At 44.7% G+C, this 17,345-nt stretch overlaps 1 protein-coding gene and 1 long non-coding RNA gene across 4 annotated transcripts in view; one reads left to right on the top strand and one right to left on the bottom strand.

Moving 5' to 3' along the window:
* Positions 1–457: 457 nt before the first annotated feature.
* LOC122101980 lies at positions 458–5,374 on the bottom strand. 2 transcript variants are annotated; one of them, XR_006146441.1, is made up of 3 exons: positions 5,301–5,374; positions 4,458–4,599; positions 458–621 (listed from the first exon to the last, which is right to left on the bottom strand). It is a non-coding gene; the product is annotated as an uncharacterized LOC122101980 (long non-coding RNA). The 2 variants fall into 2 exon arrangements; XR_006146440.1 differs by lacking the exon at positions 458–621 and adding an exon at positions 3,188–3,374 and having other exon boundaries at positions 4,494–4,599.
* Positions 5,375–6,155: 781 nt separating this feature from the next.
* The window catches only part of Dmxl1 (Dmx like 1), a 110,056-nt gene continuing 98,866 nt past the window's right edge, over positions 6,156–17,345 (top strand). For both annotated transcript variants that reach the window (XM_042672496.1, XM_042672497.1), the window contains exons 1-5: positions 6,156–6,291; positions 13,600–13,725; positions 15,498–15,569; positions 16,488–16,566; positions 17,130–17,262. In XM_042672496.1, the coding sequence (XP_042528430.1) occupies positions 6,205–6,291; positions 13,600–13,725; positions 15,498–15,569; positions 16,488–16,566; positions 17,130–17,262 (497 nt within the window). In that variant the 5' untranslated portion in view covers positions 6,156–6,204. The remainder of the gene's footprint in view (positions 6,292–13,599; positions 13,726–15,497; positions 15,570–16,487; positions 16,567–17,129; positions 17,263–17,345) is intronic.

Below are 17,345 nucleotides of genomic sequence, written 5' to 3'. Positions count from 1 at the left end.
ACAGTTTTAAAACTTTCTCGTTCCTAAAAAAAAGATTTTGTAAAAGCTAGAAGAGAGGTACTGCGTCTCCTCCTATTCAAGAGCCCTCACTGTCCAGGTCAGCTCCAGGGCCTGGCTGCAGGACTGCATCCTTTCTGGTGGGCAAAATACGCAGAGCCTAGTAATTTTCTTCAGTTTCTTCTGTCTGGATCCAGAGCCTATTGATTTTCTTTGTTGTTTTCTTCTTCCAGGACACAGTTTGCAGTGTGGTGGGGTGTGCTCTTAGATGAAGAATTCTCTCATCCAGAGGCCAGTCTCCATCTTTACTCTCTTAAGAGAAACCTTCTAAGTAATTCTATATCTTTTTGTAAGGATTAAAAATCTCCTCTAGGGAGACTACTAAGTGTGTGTGTGTGTGTGTGTGTGTGTGTGTGGCGCGCGTGCACGGGTGTGTGTGTGCGTGTGTGTGTGTGTGTGTGTGTGTGTGTGTGTGATGTGAGAAGCTATGTCAGAGACGTGGATGAGAAGAGCCACGCCCTGTGTTGACGTTCACTTGCTGGTGTGCAGGCCTTGGAGTCTACAGGGCAGTGGAGGGATGCTTCCACTTTCAGTGTCAGTTCTCATGGAAAGAGGATCACACACCTGGGAATGATTACAATGGATGTAACAGATTTCATAAATCTTATGGAATCCCCAAACTGGTACGTGACCAGCAAGTCCAGCAGCCCACATACCAGTCAGATGGCCTAGACACGTGGAGAAGAAGTGTTAATGATGCTCTACTGGAAAAAGTGCAGACCCTATCCCAAGAAATATATAAAATACAAAGTGTTGGGGGGGGGGGGGCGGACATGGCCGAAGTGGTGTAGAGCAAGCATGAGGTCCTGAATTCAAACCCAGAACCACAAGGGGGACAAAAGCGTCAAAGAGGAAAAGGAGAAGAAATGTAGCATGCAAAATGCAGGAAAGAAGAAAGCCTAGATCCACAAAAAGAAAGGAAAAAACCCCACATTTCCTCTGTAATGATACAAATTCGGTTATAATGTCAAAGATGAGAGGATAAAATAACAACATGAGGAGAAAAGAGAAACTTCAGAATGTAAGAAACAAGGCAAGAATATCACTTTGGACATTAAATACCAACACACAGACCAACGGGACAGAGAGCCCAGTAAATCCACATACCTTCTGCCAGCTGGCTCTTGACAAAGAGGCGACAAGCAGGCAGGAAAGGACAGCCTCTCTCTTACAAATGCTGCTGAGAGGGGGCTGGGAAGGTGGCTCAGTGGTAGAGCACTTGCCTTGCATGCATGAGGCCCTGGGTTCGATTCCTCAGCACCACATAAGAAAAAAGAAAAAAGCCGGAAGTGGTGCTGTGGCTCACGTGGTAGAGTGCTAGCCTTGAGCTGAAGAGCTGAGGGACAGCGCCCAGACCCAGAGTTCAGGCCCCATGACTAGATCCCTACCCCCCCCCCAAAAAAAAAAATGCTGCTGAGAAACGCAATGTCTACATGCTGGAGACGGCCGTCTGAACCCAGTCTCTCAAAGTCAACTCAAACTGGATCAAAAATGTTAATGTTAGATCTGACATTCTGAAATTATTAGAGGAAAACACAGGGTAAACACTGATTGTTGTTGGTATGGGCAATAGTTTTCTGGATACAATCCCAAAAGCACAACGAACAAAATTTAAAACAACAGTATGTGGGATTATATTAAACTAAAAAACAAACAAACAAACAAAAAACCTGCCCAGCAAAGGCACAGTAGTTGCTAGTTAGTCATCTGACAGAGTATTCATATGCATAATTATGTAAGAGGTTAAGAAATGTAACGTGATGAAGGAGAGTACTTATCTCATAGAAACCAGGAAGCAAAGAGATTCTGCACAAGATGAGAGAGGAGGAGGAGGAGGAGGAGGTAGAAGGGGAGGAGGGGAAGGGATAGGGGCAGGAAAGGGAAGAGGGGGGAGAGGAGGGGGGAGGGGGAGGGGGAGAGGAGGAGGGAGGGGGAGAGGCCCAGTTCTTTTACCTGTCTCACCTCCTAAATTTCCATCATCTCCCAATAACCCAACACGCTATGACTCTATTTTTTTGGGGGGGGGGGGAGTCCGGTCGTGGGGCTTGAACTCTGGGCCTGGGCGCTGTCCCTCAGCTCTTCAGCTCAAGGCTAGCGCTCTACCACTTGAGCCACAGCGCCACTTCTGGCTTTTTTTCTTTTTGCTTATGTGGTGCTGAGGACTCGAACCTCAGGGCCTCAGGCATGCAAGGCAAGCGCACTACCACTGAGCCACCTTCCCAGCCCAGCTATGACTCTATTTATCAATTAATTCATTGATGAGGTCAGAGCCCTCCAGATCCAATCAATCACTTCCCAGTGTTCACCTCTGAACACTGCTGTACTGGGGACAGAGCCTTTAGTATGTAAGCTTCTGGAGGACATTCCATATCCAAACCCGCAATAGCTAATGAGGTGAGGTTTCCTTCCTTCCCTAACTTGAATATTACCGACAAAGTTTGTGGGCTAAAAAGAAAATTGTGTGGTAATTTATCTATTTATTTGCAGTGTTAGGAATCGAACCCAGAGCCTTTGGTAGGCAGGCAAAGCAGTTTACCACTGAACTACACTCTCAGCCCCTACGATGTTGGAGGACAGAGTGTGTGAGCCAGGCCCGCTCTTCTATCTATGCAAAGGTGGCCTCCGCGCAGTGACACAACTAAAAGCGCCCCTCAAGTGACGCTGACTAAGAGAAGATGGGCTGGAGGCACTCGCTCTGGACTTGGCAAAGAGGCTGCTTCTTTCGCTGGAGAATTTTATGTTCCGTCTCTCTGGCACTCCATAATGCATTAGTGAGTGTGGGCATAGTTCCTGATACATTTTCTGTGCAGTAACCTAGTTAGGTATAAACATTTTTTCCCCTGCATGGAAATTCTGATTTCTTTGCTGACAGAATATACCATTCTAGTACTTCATTCTATACCAGACCCAAGTCTGTCTGTCAACTTACCAGAAAGCGGGTAGCTTGCTTGCTTGCTTCCTCCCTCCCTCCCTTCTCTGTCTCTGTCGCTCTCTGGCTGTGTGTGTGTGTGTGTGTGTGTGTGTGTGTGTCTCTATCTCTGTCTCTGTCTCTCTGGTGATACTACAGCTTGAACACAGATGTAAGCCATGTGCACCAGCTCTTTTATTTGCAGGTTTTGGGAGACAGACTTAAACTTATGACCGTCTTGCCTCTGCCTCCCAGTTGGAGCTGGAGGCACTACTGCACGTGTGGCCTGCATTCCCACAAGTCTCCACACCATCTTTCTGTCAGTGCACATCACATCCGTTTAAGTGCTTTGTGCCGGTTGATGCGCCAGGAAGGAAGGGTGTTACACATCTTGAAGGACTCTATAAATCTAAATGAGGATTATTTAGTAGTTACCATCCCAATTACTTAAGGAAGCTTTCCTTTAGGGTTTGGGGTGCTAATTAAGCAAAGAGAACTCTCAGAGTGGTGGCCACCGTGAGATTATCTCCCCAAGCTTGCCGCCCTTTCAGCTAGGGGAAACTGGAAGTAGCTATCCTCAATTAGCTGCAGCTGAACAAAACTCCTTCATGCTTCATGTGCTCTTTCACAGTTACACTTGGTGCCATGTCCCCAGAAATACCAAGCTTCGGTAGGTATGAGAAGAGACACAACCTGTATGTGTGACCTCATGGTAACCCTCAAACTTTTCTAGTATCTGGATACCGCTCAGCGGGACCTCACTGGGGCGTATGTGGAAGCACAGCTTCGGTGCTTAGGAAGACCAGAGCTGCTTATGTTACTGCTAGGCCTGAGTGGCTGGAGTGTTCAGAGAAGCGGCTGATGACAGATAATCACACAGACAGGCTGGGTTGGATAGAAGGAAAAATATACTATGCCAGGTGTGGTGCCACCTGCCTGTAATCCCTGCACTTGGGACACAGAGTCAGGAGGTTGGTGAGGACAAGGTCAGCCTGGACCACATGGTGAGTTCAATGCCAACCCTGGCTACTTAGCCAGACCCTGCCTCAAAAGCAAAGACTACACAAAAAGGAGGGACAACACATTAAGGGGTGCCTGGAACTAGCAGGCAATTAATACATTTTCAATCCATGTTTTCTAATGATGCTTAAACAGCCAACCGGCCTGTGAGCAGATCTGGCTCTCCTGCTGGGGCTCATTTGCAGCAGAAGAGCTCCGCATCCCAGGCCTCCCATTGGGTGGCCCAGTGATCCGGCTTGCCTGTGACCTTGGGTGCAGAATTCAGTCTCTGGGACTTCACATTTCATTATTTACAAAATAAGAAACCCTTAAAGTGTGGATGGGTGGAATGAGATAAAACTGTGATTACCGTGGGGAAGGGGTGTGTAAGGAACAACTCCTGACTTTAGCCCCCCCCCCCCCCAACTCCTGAGTGTGCGTGGCGGCAGCCGCTGAATTTTGAAGCGTGCGGTTAATTTTTCTTTGTACTAACGTGTAAGTGATGGCTGGGACCCAGGGCCTTGTTCACCTCGCTATGTTCTTGAACCACAGTGCTCTGGAGCTACGTGTTTCCTCACAGAAGGCTCTTGGTTTGCAGGTGTCCCGGTGTTAGGAGAACTCCACATCCCTTGGAGCTAGGAAGCAAGCAGCATCCTAATTACCCTTCAGTCTGAGCTGGCCCCCCCCATTCCAGGGGAATCCGAGCCCTTCCTCATCTTGGACACTGAGGCCACCATCCCGTTTCCCTGTCAGCATCAGAAGGGACCAAGCAGTGAGGTGCGGGCCTGGGGCCAGCCTGGCTTCGATCTCCGACACCACGGGGGGGGGGGGGCGCCGGACACTGGACGCAGTCTGTCCGTCCCCCCCACACCCCCCCCCCCCCCCGCGCCCCCGGCCGGCGCGGGCCGCACGCGCACGCGCACTATCTGTCCCTAGTAACGCGGAAGCTCGCGTGGGAAGTCCGCGCGGGCGGCTTCCGAACCGACGTTCGGGTAAACCGAGGCTGGGCCGGCCAGGCCGGGCGTCGCCCGGCGTCCAAGCCGGCGCACCCACCCCCGGCCCCGGCAGGTGGAGCAGCGCGCCAGGCCGGAACCGCCGGACCGACGCCCAGGTCGCGCGGAGGCGCATGGGTCCGGCAAAGCGGTGCACGCCGGGACTTGTAGTCCGACCGAGAGGGGCTCCCCACCACCCCCAGGAAACCGCGCAAGCCGACAGCCTTCACGAGTCACGTGGACTTGAGTCTCCAAGAGCACCCCCCCGTCCGGAGCGGTGCATATTGGGACTTGTAGTCCGACAGGGGGTGGGGCCAAGGAATCCGCAGCTTCTCTGGTCATACCTTTCTTCCTTTCCGCTTTCGGGCCCGACAGTCAGATGAAGCCCCGAACTACAGCACAAGTCGGTCAATCCCGCCCGAGGCGGACTGTAGTCTTGCTAGGCGGGTGGGCTTTCCTCACCAAACGGACGGGGCGCAGGCCTTCCCCAGCCTCCAGGCGATTGGTCAGCCTCCAGTGTTGGGCGGGGCTCCGAGTGGAGCGAAGCTCAGGATTGGCCAGTCTCTGGGTAGCGGCGGCGGCCCCCGCTCCACTCGCGGGGTTTGTGTACAGTAGTAAAAGACTGAACCCCTGGCCTCGGCTCGTCTGGGCAAGTCTCGCGATGTTTCTGCCGACGGGACCCGGAGACGCGTAGTGGGCGGCGGAGGGCAGTGCGGGCGGCGGCGGCACCGGAGCCGGCTCGGGGGGCCGGTGCGGTGCGGTGCGGGCGAGCGCGCGCGGCCCGGGCGTCGGGGGCCGTCGCGGGGCAAGCGAGCGGCAGCGCGGCCTGCGGGCCGGTGAGGCGGCGCGGCCGCGGCGGGAGGGCGAGGGCACGCCGAGCCCGGGCCGCGCGGTGACAGGTGCGCCGGTCCGCCCGCCGCCCCGGCCTGGCCCGCCGGGCCCGGGATGCGAGCACCGCGGCCGGGCGGCCCCGGCTCTCGGCGCCTGTCACCGCGGCCGGCGGCGCGGAGGGGCGGCCGCGAACCCGCGAGCCGCGGCCCCTGACGGGAGCGGGGCGGACGCGAACCCCGGCCCCGCGGCCCCTGACGGGAGCGGGGCGGACGCGAACCCGCGAGCCGCGGGCCCTGACGGGAGCGGGGCGGACGCGAGCCCCGGCCCCGCGGCCCCTGACGGGAGCGGGGCGGACGCGAGCCCCGGCCCCGCGGCATGAGCCCGGCGCGGCGGCCGCCGCGCGTCTGAGGCGCCGACATGAACCTGCACCAGGTGCTGACGGGCGCCGTGAACCCCGGCGACCACTGCTTCTCCGTGGGCAGCGTCGGCGACCAGCGCTTCACGGTGAGTGGCGCCCGGGGGCCCGGGGACCCCGCCGACCTGGAAAACCGGGGCCGGAGGGGGGGGGGGTTAGCCTTAGGACTAAATAATAACAACAGCCATAGCCACCGGAAGCTGGGATGTCCTTAGGATTAAATTATAATAAAAATAATAACCAGAAATTGGGATATCCTTAGGATTAATAATAACCAGAAGCTGGGATGTCCTTAGGATTAAATAATAATAATAATAGTAATAACCAGAAGCTGGGATGTCCTTAGGATTAATAATAACCACAAGCTGGGATGTCCTTTGGATTAAATAATAATAATAAAAATAATAACCAGAACTTGGGATATCCTTAGGATTAAATAATAATAGTAATGATCAGAGGGCTGGGAAGGTGGCTTAGTGGAACAGTGCTTGCCTTGCATGCATGAGGCCCTGGGTTCGATTCTTCAGCACCACATAAGCAGAAAAAGCCGGAAGTGGCGCTGTGGCTCAAGTGGTAGAGCACTAGCCTTGAGCTGAAGAGCTGAGGGACAGCGCCCAGGCCCAGAGTTCAAGCCCCACGACCGACAAATGAAAAAACTGGCTCTGGGGAAATAATAACCAGAAGCTGGGGTATCCTTAGAATTATATAATAAGTAATAATAAATAATGGCATGCAGTCTACCTTAGTTTGACAAAGTAATGTATCCAGAGGAATGAGTTGCAGTCTCCCCCTCTTCCTCCTTCCCCCACAAATACTTAGGAATAGTTGGGATTTCATTGTTTTCCTGAATTCCAAGTTGAAGTTGTTTGTAGTTAAAAAGCCAGTGCACTGTCAACACAAGTGCATAGTAAAGAGTATCGTGAAAACAGTCCTTTTGGTTTATAGTTCTCCAAACTCACAGGAATAACTTTGGGAGAGGAAAAAAGATGTCTTGAAAGTAACTCTAGGTACTTGGAATTCCATATGTTGTTAACAGTCTTGAAGTTCTTAAAACTTTTATTTAATACTGTTCAAACTACTGTTCAAAACTCCTCTTGCTGTGGAGTAGTAATTACAGGTTAAGGCTTATCCAAGGTGACTTGCTTTTCTTGGTCTCCTCAGATTTTGATTGTAAGAAATATGACCCCACATTTGCTGTTCATCACCACAGTGTCTTTTTTATTTTTAACCTTAACTAGCTTTTTTTTCAAACCAGTGCTGAGCACATTGAAACACTTGAAAAGCTAATGATATTTGTTATATAGATTGTGTTTTTTAGCTCTCTAGTTGTAGTTAAAAGCAAGACTCAATTTTATATGAGTGAAACAATGTAAACAGACTAACGGAACTCCAGATTTCAGAATTTGGTATTTCTGATCTCACTATCTTTGACTTTTGGGGGAAGCCTTTGTCAGAATAATTAATACTCAGTGTGTAACCATAGTGTAGGCACTTAATGAATGCCTAAACTGTACTTTGAGAATTTTGCCAACCAAGCACTTTGCTTACAAATAGAGAATGCCTTCTGACTCATGCATACCTTAGTTTGTGCTTGGTACTAGTAATTGTCAGGATTCTAATTCTTAGTGTTTACCTAGCCTAAATAGTCTGGGGTAGAGTGAGCCATGGGTCTTAGCGTAGTCTCTCTCTTATCTCCCCCCTCCCCCCCCTCCCCCCCTCCCCCCTCCCCTCCCCTCCCCTCCTCCTCTTCCCCTCTTCCCTCTCCTTCTCTCCCTCTTTCCTTCTCTCCCTCTTTCCATTCTCCCCCCGCCCCCTCATGTCCGTCGAGGGGCCTGAACTCTGGGCCTGGGCGCTGTCCCTCAGCTTTTCAGCTCAAAGCAAGTGCTCTACCACTTGAGCCTCAGCGCCACTTCCAGCTTTTTCTGCTTATGTGGTGCTGAGGAATCGAACCCAGGGCCTCAGGCATGCAAGGCAAGCGCTCTACCACTGAGCCACCTTCCCAGCCCCTTCCATCTTATTTTTAAGGAGAGGTCAGTATTACATGGTCAGCCTCAACCAGCATGTAGCTTCTGTTTAAAAATTTCCCTAAAGCAGGTTTCACTTGCCTCCCTCCAAGTTTACTGCACATTTCTCTTAAATCTCTGGAAGCATACCACTAAATAGGTTAGGAAATTAAAAAAATACATGTACATGTCAAGTATAAAGAAATCTCATCTCTTCAATTTCAGTGGTAGTTTAAGGACCTAGTCAAGAGTTGGGCATTAGTGGCTCACACCTGTAGGAGGCTGAGATTTTAGGATTTTAGTTTGAAGCTAGCCTGGGCAGAACAGTCTGTGAGACTTGTATCTTTAATTAACCAACAGAAAACCAGAAGTGGAGGTTTGGCTGGTGGTAGAGCTCCAACCTTGAAAAACTAATCAAGAGCTAGAGGCCCTGAGTTCAAGTCCCAGTACTGGAATCCAAAAAAAAAAGAAAAAAATATATTTTTTTGCTTTCTAGCCAGTCCTTCCCTGACTGTTTAACTTTACATTAATAATTCTGTTACAAAATTTCTTGTCCTTGGTTTCCTGAAACATGTATTGCTTTTAAAAATTTCCCCTTCTTTCTCTCTCACCTGAAAAGTCAACCTGTTGTTTCTCATTGACTTATTTTTAACCTTTTTTGATTTTTTTTTTTTTGTCAGTCGTGGGGCTTGAACTCTGGGCCTGGGCGCTGTCCCTCAGCTCTTCAGCTCAAGGCGAGCGCTCTACCACTTGAGTTACAGCGCCACTTCTGGTTTTCTGGTGGTTTATTGGAGATAGGAGTCTCACAGTCTCTCCTGCCTGGGCTGGCTTTGAACCGCGATCCTCAGATCTCAGCCTCCTGAGTAGCTAGGATTACAGGCGTGAGCCACCAGCGCCCGGCTAACCTTTTTTGATTTTTTAAAAATTTTATTCTGGGGATTGAGCCCAGTTGGCATGCTAGACCGAGCTACCACCACAGACTAGATTTTGATTTCTTATTATTTTAGGTGTTTTTTTTTTTTTTTGCCAGCCCCGGGGCTTGAACTCAGGGCCTAGATACTGTCCCTGAGCTTCCTTTTGCTCAAGGCTAGCACTCTACCGCTTGAGCCGCCGCACCATTTCCAGCTTTTTCCGTCCATGTGGTCCTGAGGAATCGAACCCAGGGTTTTGTGCATGCAAGGCAAGCACTCTACCACTAAGCCACATTCCCAGCTCCATTTCTTCTTTCTTTTTTTTTTTTTTTTTTTGAGTCCGGTCGTGGGGCCTGAACTCTGGGCCTGGGTGCTATCCCTCTGTTCTTTAGCTCAAGGCTAGCGCTCTACCACTTGAGCCACAGCGCCACTTCCGGCTTTTTTCTTTTTTTGCTTATGTGGTGCTGAGGAATCGAACCCAGGGCCTCAGGCATGCAAGGCAAGCGCTCTACCACTGAGCCACCTTCCCAGCCCCACCATTTCTTATTTCTTTGAGAGAAAGATAGCAAAAATTAATAGACAGTGTGGGAAGATTCCAAATCCCTCTTAGTTACAGTCTTACTATAAGTGGAGATGTGAGATCATTTTCATGCAGTTTTCCTTGGAAAATGATTTCATGTGCTTTATGATTTCTCTTAGGACAGTCATGTGTGTGTTAATGTCTCTTTCCATTTTTAAATAACCTTTCTTGCTTTGGAATATTACAAAAGATAGAATCCTGTTGTTTGCATAAAGTCTGACAAATTTTAAATTAAACTGTAGTTGAATTCTAGTTTTTATGTCTTACTATGCAGTTACTAAAATAAGTTACTATAGTTTTAGATTGCCCTTAGTAAGAAAGCATCTAGTGACAGTGACTATCTCTCTTATACTTTATTTGTGCTCACATCATATCATGAACCAGTCTTAGCTTGCAAATGTATGTGTCTTCCCTGGCTTCATCTTGAGCATTAGAGGAGGGATTGAGGATATGGTGACACTTCATAGTCGCTTTGCTTTCCAGTGTGTGCCTCACTGTTAGTTGTTCTGAGCAAGTTATTTAGCAGTCTTTAAATTTCTTTTTTTCTCATCTGTAAAATGGGATCAAGATGATCCTTTTAATTAAAAATTTTTTAAGTTGTGTAAACAAAAGGGTTTCAACTTAAAAAATCAGATTATGAGTACAGTGCATTTGAGTTCAGTGTCACCCCTAAAAACCATTTTTGGAGTTGGATATTTAGCTCAGTGGAACAGCGTTTACCTGGCAGGTGCAAGGTCCAGAGTTTGGTTTTCAGTTCTACCAAGAAAACGTGAAACATTGGGTATAACATGAGAAGTATTAATAAGTTCATGGTTTAGTATGCATGAAATTCTAAAATGTCAACTGTTGTAAAAATTGCTATTCATTGTAGAGTCTGGCATTAAAAAGTGCTTTATAAATACTGATTGAATTGATGAAAAATAGGGTGGTAAAGAAGTCTTACTGCAGTATGTACTTTTTATTGTGTCTTGAGTTAGCTTTAATAATTTAGATTTAAGTAGAAATAAAAATCTATTAAAGTTTCCATAATTTTTTTCACAATTAGTTGTTATAAATTTTACATTCAACATGGAGTGAGAAGCTAGAGGAAACTAGGTACGCTAAGCCAAGATTATTTGTTTTTCAGCTATGTGGGCCTTGGTAGGTAAATGAGGACTGAATAAGCATTCTCCTTCCCAAACTTTTTTATAACGTAACCACCTTTTAGTTTAACTATAGTTTTTGTTGTTATAGGTATTTCTAATAGATTGTTAAAACTAGTTCAGCTTCTTAGAAATTCTATATCATGATAAAATTGCAAGCACAGAAGGAACATCCATAGAACAAGCAGAAAAATGTTAAGTTGAACATGAGCTGAGAGGGCTGGGAGTATATGTAGCTCAGCGATACAGGATTTGCTATCATGTGCGAAGTTTTATTTCTAACAACTGCAAAAATAAAATGAATTGCGTATGAATGAAAATAACGTATTCACTAATACATTCTTTTCCTTTGGGCAGGGATTTGCTATGTAACTCAGGCTGGCCTGGAACTTACTATGTAGCCCAGTCCGGCTTCTAACCTGAAATCCTCTTGCCTCAGTCTTTCAGGTGCTAAATTGCAGGCATGTGCTACTATGCCTAATTATACTTTTTTTTTTTTTTTGGTGGGTCATGGGGCTTGAGCTCTGGGCCTGGGTATTGTCCCTCAGCTCTTCAGCTCAAGGCTAACATTCTACCACTTGAGCCACAGCACCACTTCTGGTTTTCTGAGTGGTTTATTAGAGATAAGAGTCTTACCAACTTTCCTTCTAAGTAAAAAACCTAACGGTAGTTTTATTGCTAGGCTTATTGCTAGGCGTGTTCATGCACAACTATACAAAGAAGAGAGCTATTGAACTTCTCTGCCTAGGCTAGCTTTGAACTGCCACGTTCTGAATCTTAAACCTTCAAAGTAACTAGAATTATAGGGGTGAGTCCCTAGCACTCTGCTGTAAACATGCAAAATTTAATACATATTTGGAGAATCAGTGACAATCAGTATTTTATCAAAAGTTAATATGAAGAAAATTAATTTCTAGATATGAGTTTATGAAAGACAACTCATAAATTCACCTTTGGAGATAATTCTTGTCCCAAGCCTTATGACTCCTTTATAGATACTTATGAAGGAGAGCAGACCATTATTCAGCTTTTTTTGTTTACTGCACCAGTTTTGTTCACTACAAGGTACTGTTGTAACCAAGCTAGGTTATTCCAAATTCCTTTTAGGACTGCTTCAAGGTAATTGAGTTTTATTGGGCAGGCATAGGAATAGCACTACGTCAAGAAACAACACATAGCTGGGTGCCAGTGGCTCACGCCTGTAATTCTAGCTACTCAGGAGGCCGAGATCTGAGGATTAAAGCAGACCAGTCAGGAAAGTCCATGAGACTCTTACCTCCAGTAAACTAAGAGAAAGCCAGGAGTGGTGCCGTGGCTCAAGTGGTAGAGTGCTAGCCTTGAGCACAAAGAGGCATGAAAAACACACACACACACACACACACACACACACACACACACACACACACACACACACACACACACACACACACACACACACACACACACACACACACACACACACACACACACACACACACGGATTCTCAAGTCAGCTCCCTCACTGAGAAGTCACCAGATTATTTGGGCCTTGATTTTTTTTTTTGTCTGCAATATGAACATACGTATATGTATGTTTTCTGAAGTCCCTTTTCTAATAATATTTTCAAATTTATGTAGAGCTATTTTGGCTCTGGTATATGAATTAAGGAGAAAGTATAAAGTATAACTTTTACATAAATGTATATAAACAAAAATGTTGAGAATTTAGATGGGAAAAGTTGTGGCAGATGTTAATTACTGTCAAGGTGTTATGCTGAGCCTGCCCGTAATATATGTAAATATTAGGACAGCCATATGTCTTATAAAGAAAGAAACATCTGTGGCCAAAGAATATATGGAAAAAAACACACATGGAATTTGAGTTGGAAGAGTTTTGCTCATTGTTGTTAAATTTGAAAATAGCTTTAAAATACTTGCCAGCAAGTCTTGAACAATTCCCTTTGTTTGGCTATAGTGGCTGTTATTGTGAGATTAAATAATCTCTTTATTCCATAGGTATTTTATAGAGTACCACTTGTATTCTACTCCCCTCTATTGGAATAGGAGGCTGAGATGAACCTGTTCCTACCCTCTTGGAATTTAACCTAAATAGACCATAAGAGCAGATATTTATAAGTTATAATACACTGCTGCAAAACAAAAAGTAATGTGATGGAAAGTAATAGAGAATGGTAGGGAACTTAGACCTGGGTATTAATAAGCTAGCTAGGCAAACACTATAGACAGATAAAGGTCAGATGAGCTACCTTGAAATGGAAAAAAGAACTGAAGGAAGGGTAATGTGCGGACAGGTGAGGGAAGAAAAGGAAGTGGGAATAGCTTGAGAAAGATTTATAGAATGCTAATCTTGGATTTCATTCCAACTGCAATAGGAAATTAGTGAATAGGTTTAAGCAAGGAAAATAACTTGGTACATTAAACATTTTCCAGAAGTCACTGAAATTAGAGGGACAACAACGGAAACAGACATCGTTAATAGCTGTGCCACACAAGGCTGGTGTCATAGACAAGGGTAGTGGCTCTCAGTGAAGACAAGGGAGTGGACAGAGTAAGTTGGTATGTGTTTTGCAGACAGGCTGGCAAAATTTGCTGTTGGACTGTATTATGGGAAGAAAGGGAAATGCTTTCAAATCAATGGGTTTTTTCTTCTTCTTTTTTTTTTTTTTAAAGAAAATGTGAGCTGTTTAAAACCCTGTATATATGAGCCCTATATTCAAAGCCAGTATCCCACCTAACACTTCCATCACTTTATTTTGTGTAGGCTTACGCGTCTGGATGTGACATTGTAATTCTGGGAAGTGATTTTGAAAGATTACAGATTATCCCAGGAACGAAACACGGAAATATCCAAGTGGGGTGTGTTGACTGTTCAGTGCAGCAAGGCAAGGTTGGTAATCTGTGGCAATATACAGATTTGTTTTTGTCAAGATAATTTGTAAAGTATGGACTTCCTTTTCCATTAGAGACTTGCTTTGTGTCAAGGACAAATTGCTTTGGCTAAGATACATTGTGGAGTGTGTTCAGAATTGTTCTTACATAATTTAAAAATGTTACACAATTTTTACCTTTGAATTAAGAAACATAATTTCAAGTCTAAAACCTGCTTATTTTATTTAGTACTACAAAAAACAAAGTAAAATCAAACCGAGATCAAACCTAACATATTTGAAAATTATTCGATTGAGAAGAAGGAATGACATTAGGTCTTCAATGTGTTTATAACTTTTTTCCCCAGAAAATGAATTCTTACATAGTCATTGTTTTGTAAGTAGGTAGTTTTCTCCCTGTACTTTTAAAGTTTGTCCCTAAAAGTCTTCTAAAATGTGTGATGTTTTATTAATTTCCAAGTTTATAAGAAAGATACAAACTTTGCCTGGACTTCTGTTTGTATAAAAAAGTAAAACTGTAACTTGAAAGTAAAATAACTATAACAAAGGACACGAAACAGCATATACATAGTTCTTGTAGATCAGCTTAGTCACAAATCTGTGGCGTACGAGAATGGAAGGCATACTAGTAAGCAGCATATATAGGTTGTAATAGTACTACACATGATAGATTATCAGGCCTGTTTCAATAGTATCCAGACTCAATTGAGCTTTGCAAATTCATTTTTCCCTAGGGATGTAGATACAGTTTTGACTTTGTGTGTGTGCCTGAGGTTAAACTCAGGCCTCACGTATGCAAAAGACACCTGGCCTCGCATAGAACATTTTGTGTGAGGAATAACAATTGTATGAGAGTGTGTGAATCTAATTACTTTTAAAGAATAGCTATCCTAATTTCTAATAAATCTTCTAGCATGAAAAGTTACTATTTGGGCCAGACACTGGTGGCTCATGCTGTAATCCTAGCTACTCAGGAGATTGAGATCTGAGGATCGTGGTTCAAAGCCAGTCCGGGCAGGAAAGTCCATGAGACTCTTATCTCCAATAAACCACCAGAAAACTGGAAGTTGCGCTGTAGCTCAAATGGTTGAGTGCTAGCCTTGAGCTGAAATGCTGTGGGACAGTGCTCCAGGCCCAGAGTTCAAGTCCCACAACTGACTCAAAAAATAAATAAATAAAATGTTTGAAAATATACTCAAGAAATCCACAAAAGGGATAGATTTAAATTTCATTATTTTTAGAAGTTAATATATAGAAACAGAACTGTGAACTTTCAGGATAGACTACCCAAAAACCATTGTTTGAATGCTATGAAGTTACATATTTAGGAGGATTACATTGATAAGTTTTCTCCTGGAAGGAAAAAAATTAGTATTACTATTCATGTTATATGTTATTTACTATATGCTAAGTGCCTTACAAGTATTCCTTACAGGCTGGGAAGGTGGAAGCACTAGCCTTGAGCTGAAGAGCTGAGGGACAGCGCCCAGGCCCAGAGTTCAGGCCCCACAACCGGACCCCCTTTCCCCCCCAAAAAATCTTTACATCCTCAAAATACAACTGCTGTTAAGATAGTATTGTATGTATTGTAAACACAGATAGGGAAACTTTTATATAGGTTTAGAGAGATGAACTTGCCAGATACAGAAGGTAGGAATCTAAGCCACGAGCATTATTGAATGAAATTGTGTGTATGCAGATATATTAAAAATTACAGTACTTCATTTTTTCTTTTAATCCATACTAATTTTTTTCTATTTTCTTTTAAAAGATTGCAGCATCCTATGGAAATGTTATCTCTATCTTTGAACCAGTTAAGCTGCCAAAACAAACGAAAAATTTGGTCAGTAATTTATAATTTTTCTTTTAGGAATTAAAATGTTTTTTATTGTTTAAAGTATATTAAATCAAATAAACTACATGTTAAATCCAACTCCCATATCAGAATATATTTAAAACTTTTATTGAGCACTGTGGCTCAAGTGGTAGAGCACTGGCCTTGGGCTGAAGAGCTGAGGGACCGTGCCCAGGTCCAGACAGAGTTCAGGTCCCAGGATCGACAAAAAAAACCCCAAAACAACTTTTTATTAGAATTGAATTATACTAAATTGTGCCAAAAAAATGCCTTGAAATGTTTTCTTTCCCTACTGTCATTTTTTTTTCCCCCCGGTTGTGGGGCTTGGAAACTCTGTGCCTGGGCGTTGTCCTTCAATTCTTCAGCTCAAGGCAAGTGCTCTACCACTTGAGCCACAGTGCTACTTCTGGTTTTCTGAGTGGTTTATTGGAAATAAGAGTCTTATGGACGCTCCTGCCCGGGCTGGCTTTGAATCGTGATCCTCAGACCTCAGCCTCCTGAGTAGCTAGGATGACAGGCATTAGCCACGGGTGCCCAGCTCCTCCTGTCATTTTTTAAAAACAATATTTTTAAAAGAATACTTTAAAAACCCGGTGCTGGTGTCTGTTGCCTATAATCCAAGCTGCTCAGGAGACTGAGATCATGGTTTGAAGCCATTCTAGGCTGAAAAGTTCCCATGAGACTTATCTTCAATTAACCACCAGAAACCTGTAAATGGCACTGGGGCTCAAAGTGATAAAGTGCTTGCCTTGAGCCAAAGAGCTCAGGGACAGTGCCCAGGCCCTGAGTTCAAGTCCCACAACCAACAGCAGCTACAAAAAGAGTATTTTAAAAGAATAATAAATATGAAAATATATTTGGCAGAAAAGATGTTAATCATAATTGACTAATTTTTTCTAATTTTAGGAATTTTATAGTCAGTGGCAGAAAAGTGGTCAGTTTTTTCTGGAATCAATAGCACACAATATAACTTGGGATCCCACAGGTAAGAAAATAAACAGGATTAACCACAAATGAAATAACATTGGTTGGGCTATTTTTTGTTGTTGTTTTTGTTGTTGGTCATGGGGCTTGAACTCTGGGCCTGGGCACTGTCCCTCAGCTCTTCAGCTCAAGGCGAGTACTCTACTGCTTGAGCCACAGCACCATTTCTGGTTCTCTAGTGGTTTATTGGAGATAAGAGTCTCATGGACTTTTCTGCCCAGGCTGGCTTTGAACCGCAATCCTCAGATCTCAGCCTCCTGAGTAGCTAGGAGTAAAGGCGTGAGCCACCAACGCCTGGCTTGAGTTATTGTTTTTACTGCTCATGTAATTAATGCATCAGGTTGTGGTGAATATGTCAGTAGAGAAAACAAAAGAGGTTTCTCTTTGCTTCCAAGTTGTTTGAACAAAACTAAAATTCAGCAGCCTTTTCCTTTTTCCCAAGTACCCTTTTATTTTAGTTTTTGTGTGAAGTTATATTCTTTTTATAGTATATGAAACTCTTGAGCATGTAACTTAGTGTTATATACCTATATAATGGTGATCCTTTTTCTCTTTTGTTTTTAGGCAGTCGTCTGTTAACTGGTTCCAGCTGTTTGCAACTCTGGTCCAATACTAACTTACCAAAACAAACTGAAGATGAAAATCCAGATGGAACAGATAATAACTTTGAGGATTGGAGGTGCATTTGGCATTGCAAGTAAGTAATTAGAAGATTAAACTGATATGCCTGTTCTCTATAATAGTTTTGTTATTTTGGGGCTGGGAAGGTGGCTCAGTGAT

This window comes from Dipodomys spectabilis, unplaced genomic scaffold, assembly GCF_019054845.1.
Source record: "Dipodomys spectabilis isolate Male_0828 unplaced genomic scaffold, ASM1905484v1 ptg000714l, whole genome shotgun sequence".
Taxonomy (NCBI): domain Eukaryota; kingdom Metazoa; phylum Chordata; class Mammalia; order Rodentia; family Heteromyidae; genus Dipodomys; species Dipodomys spectabilis.
This window is presented reverse-complemented; position numbering and strand designations above follow the sequence as displayed.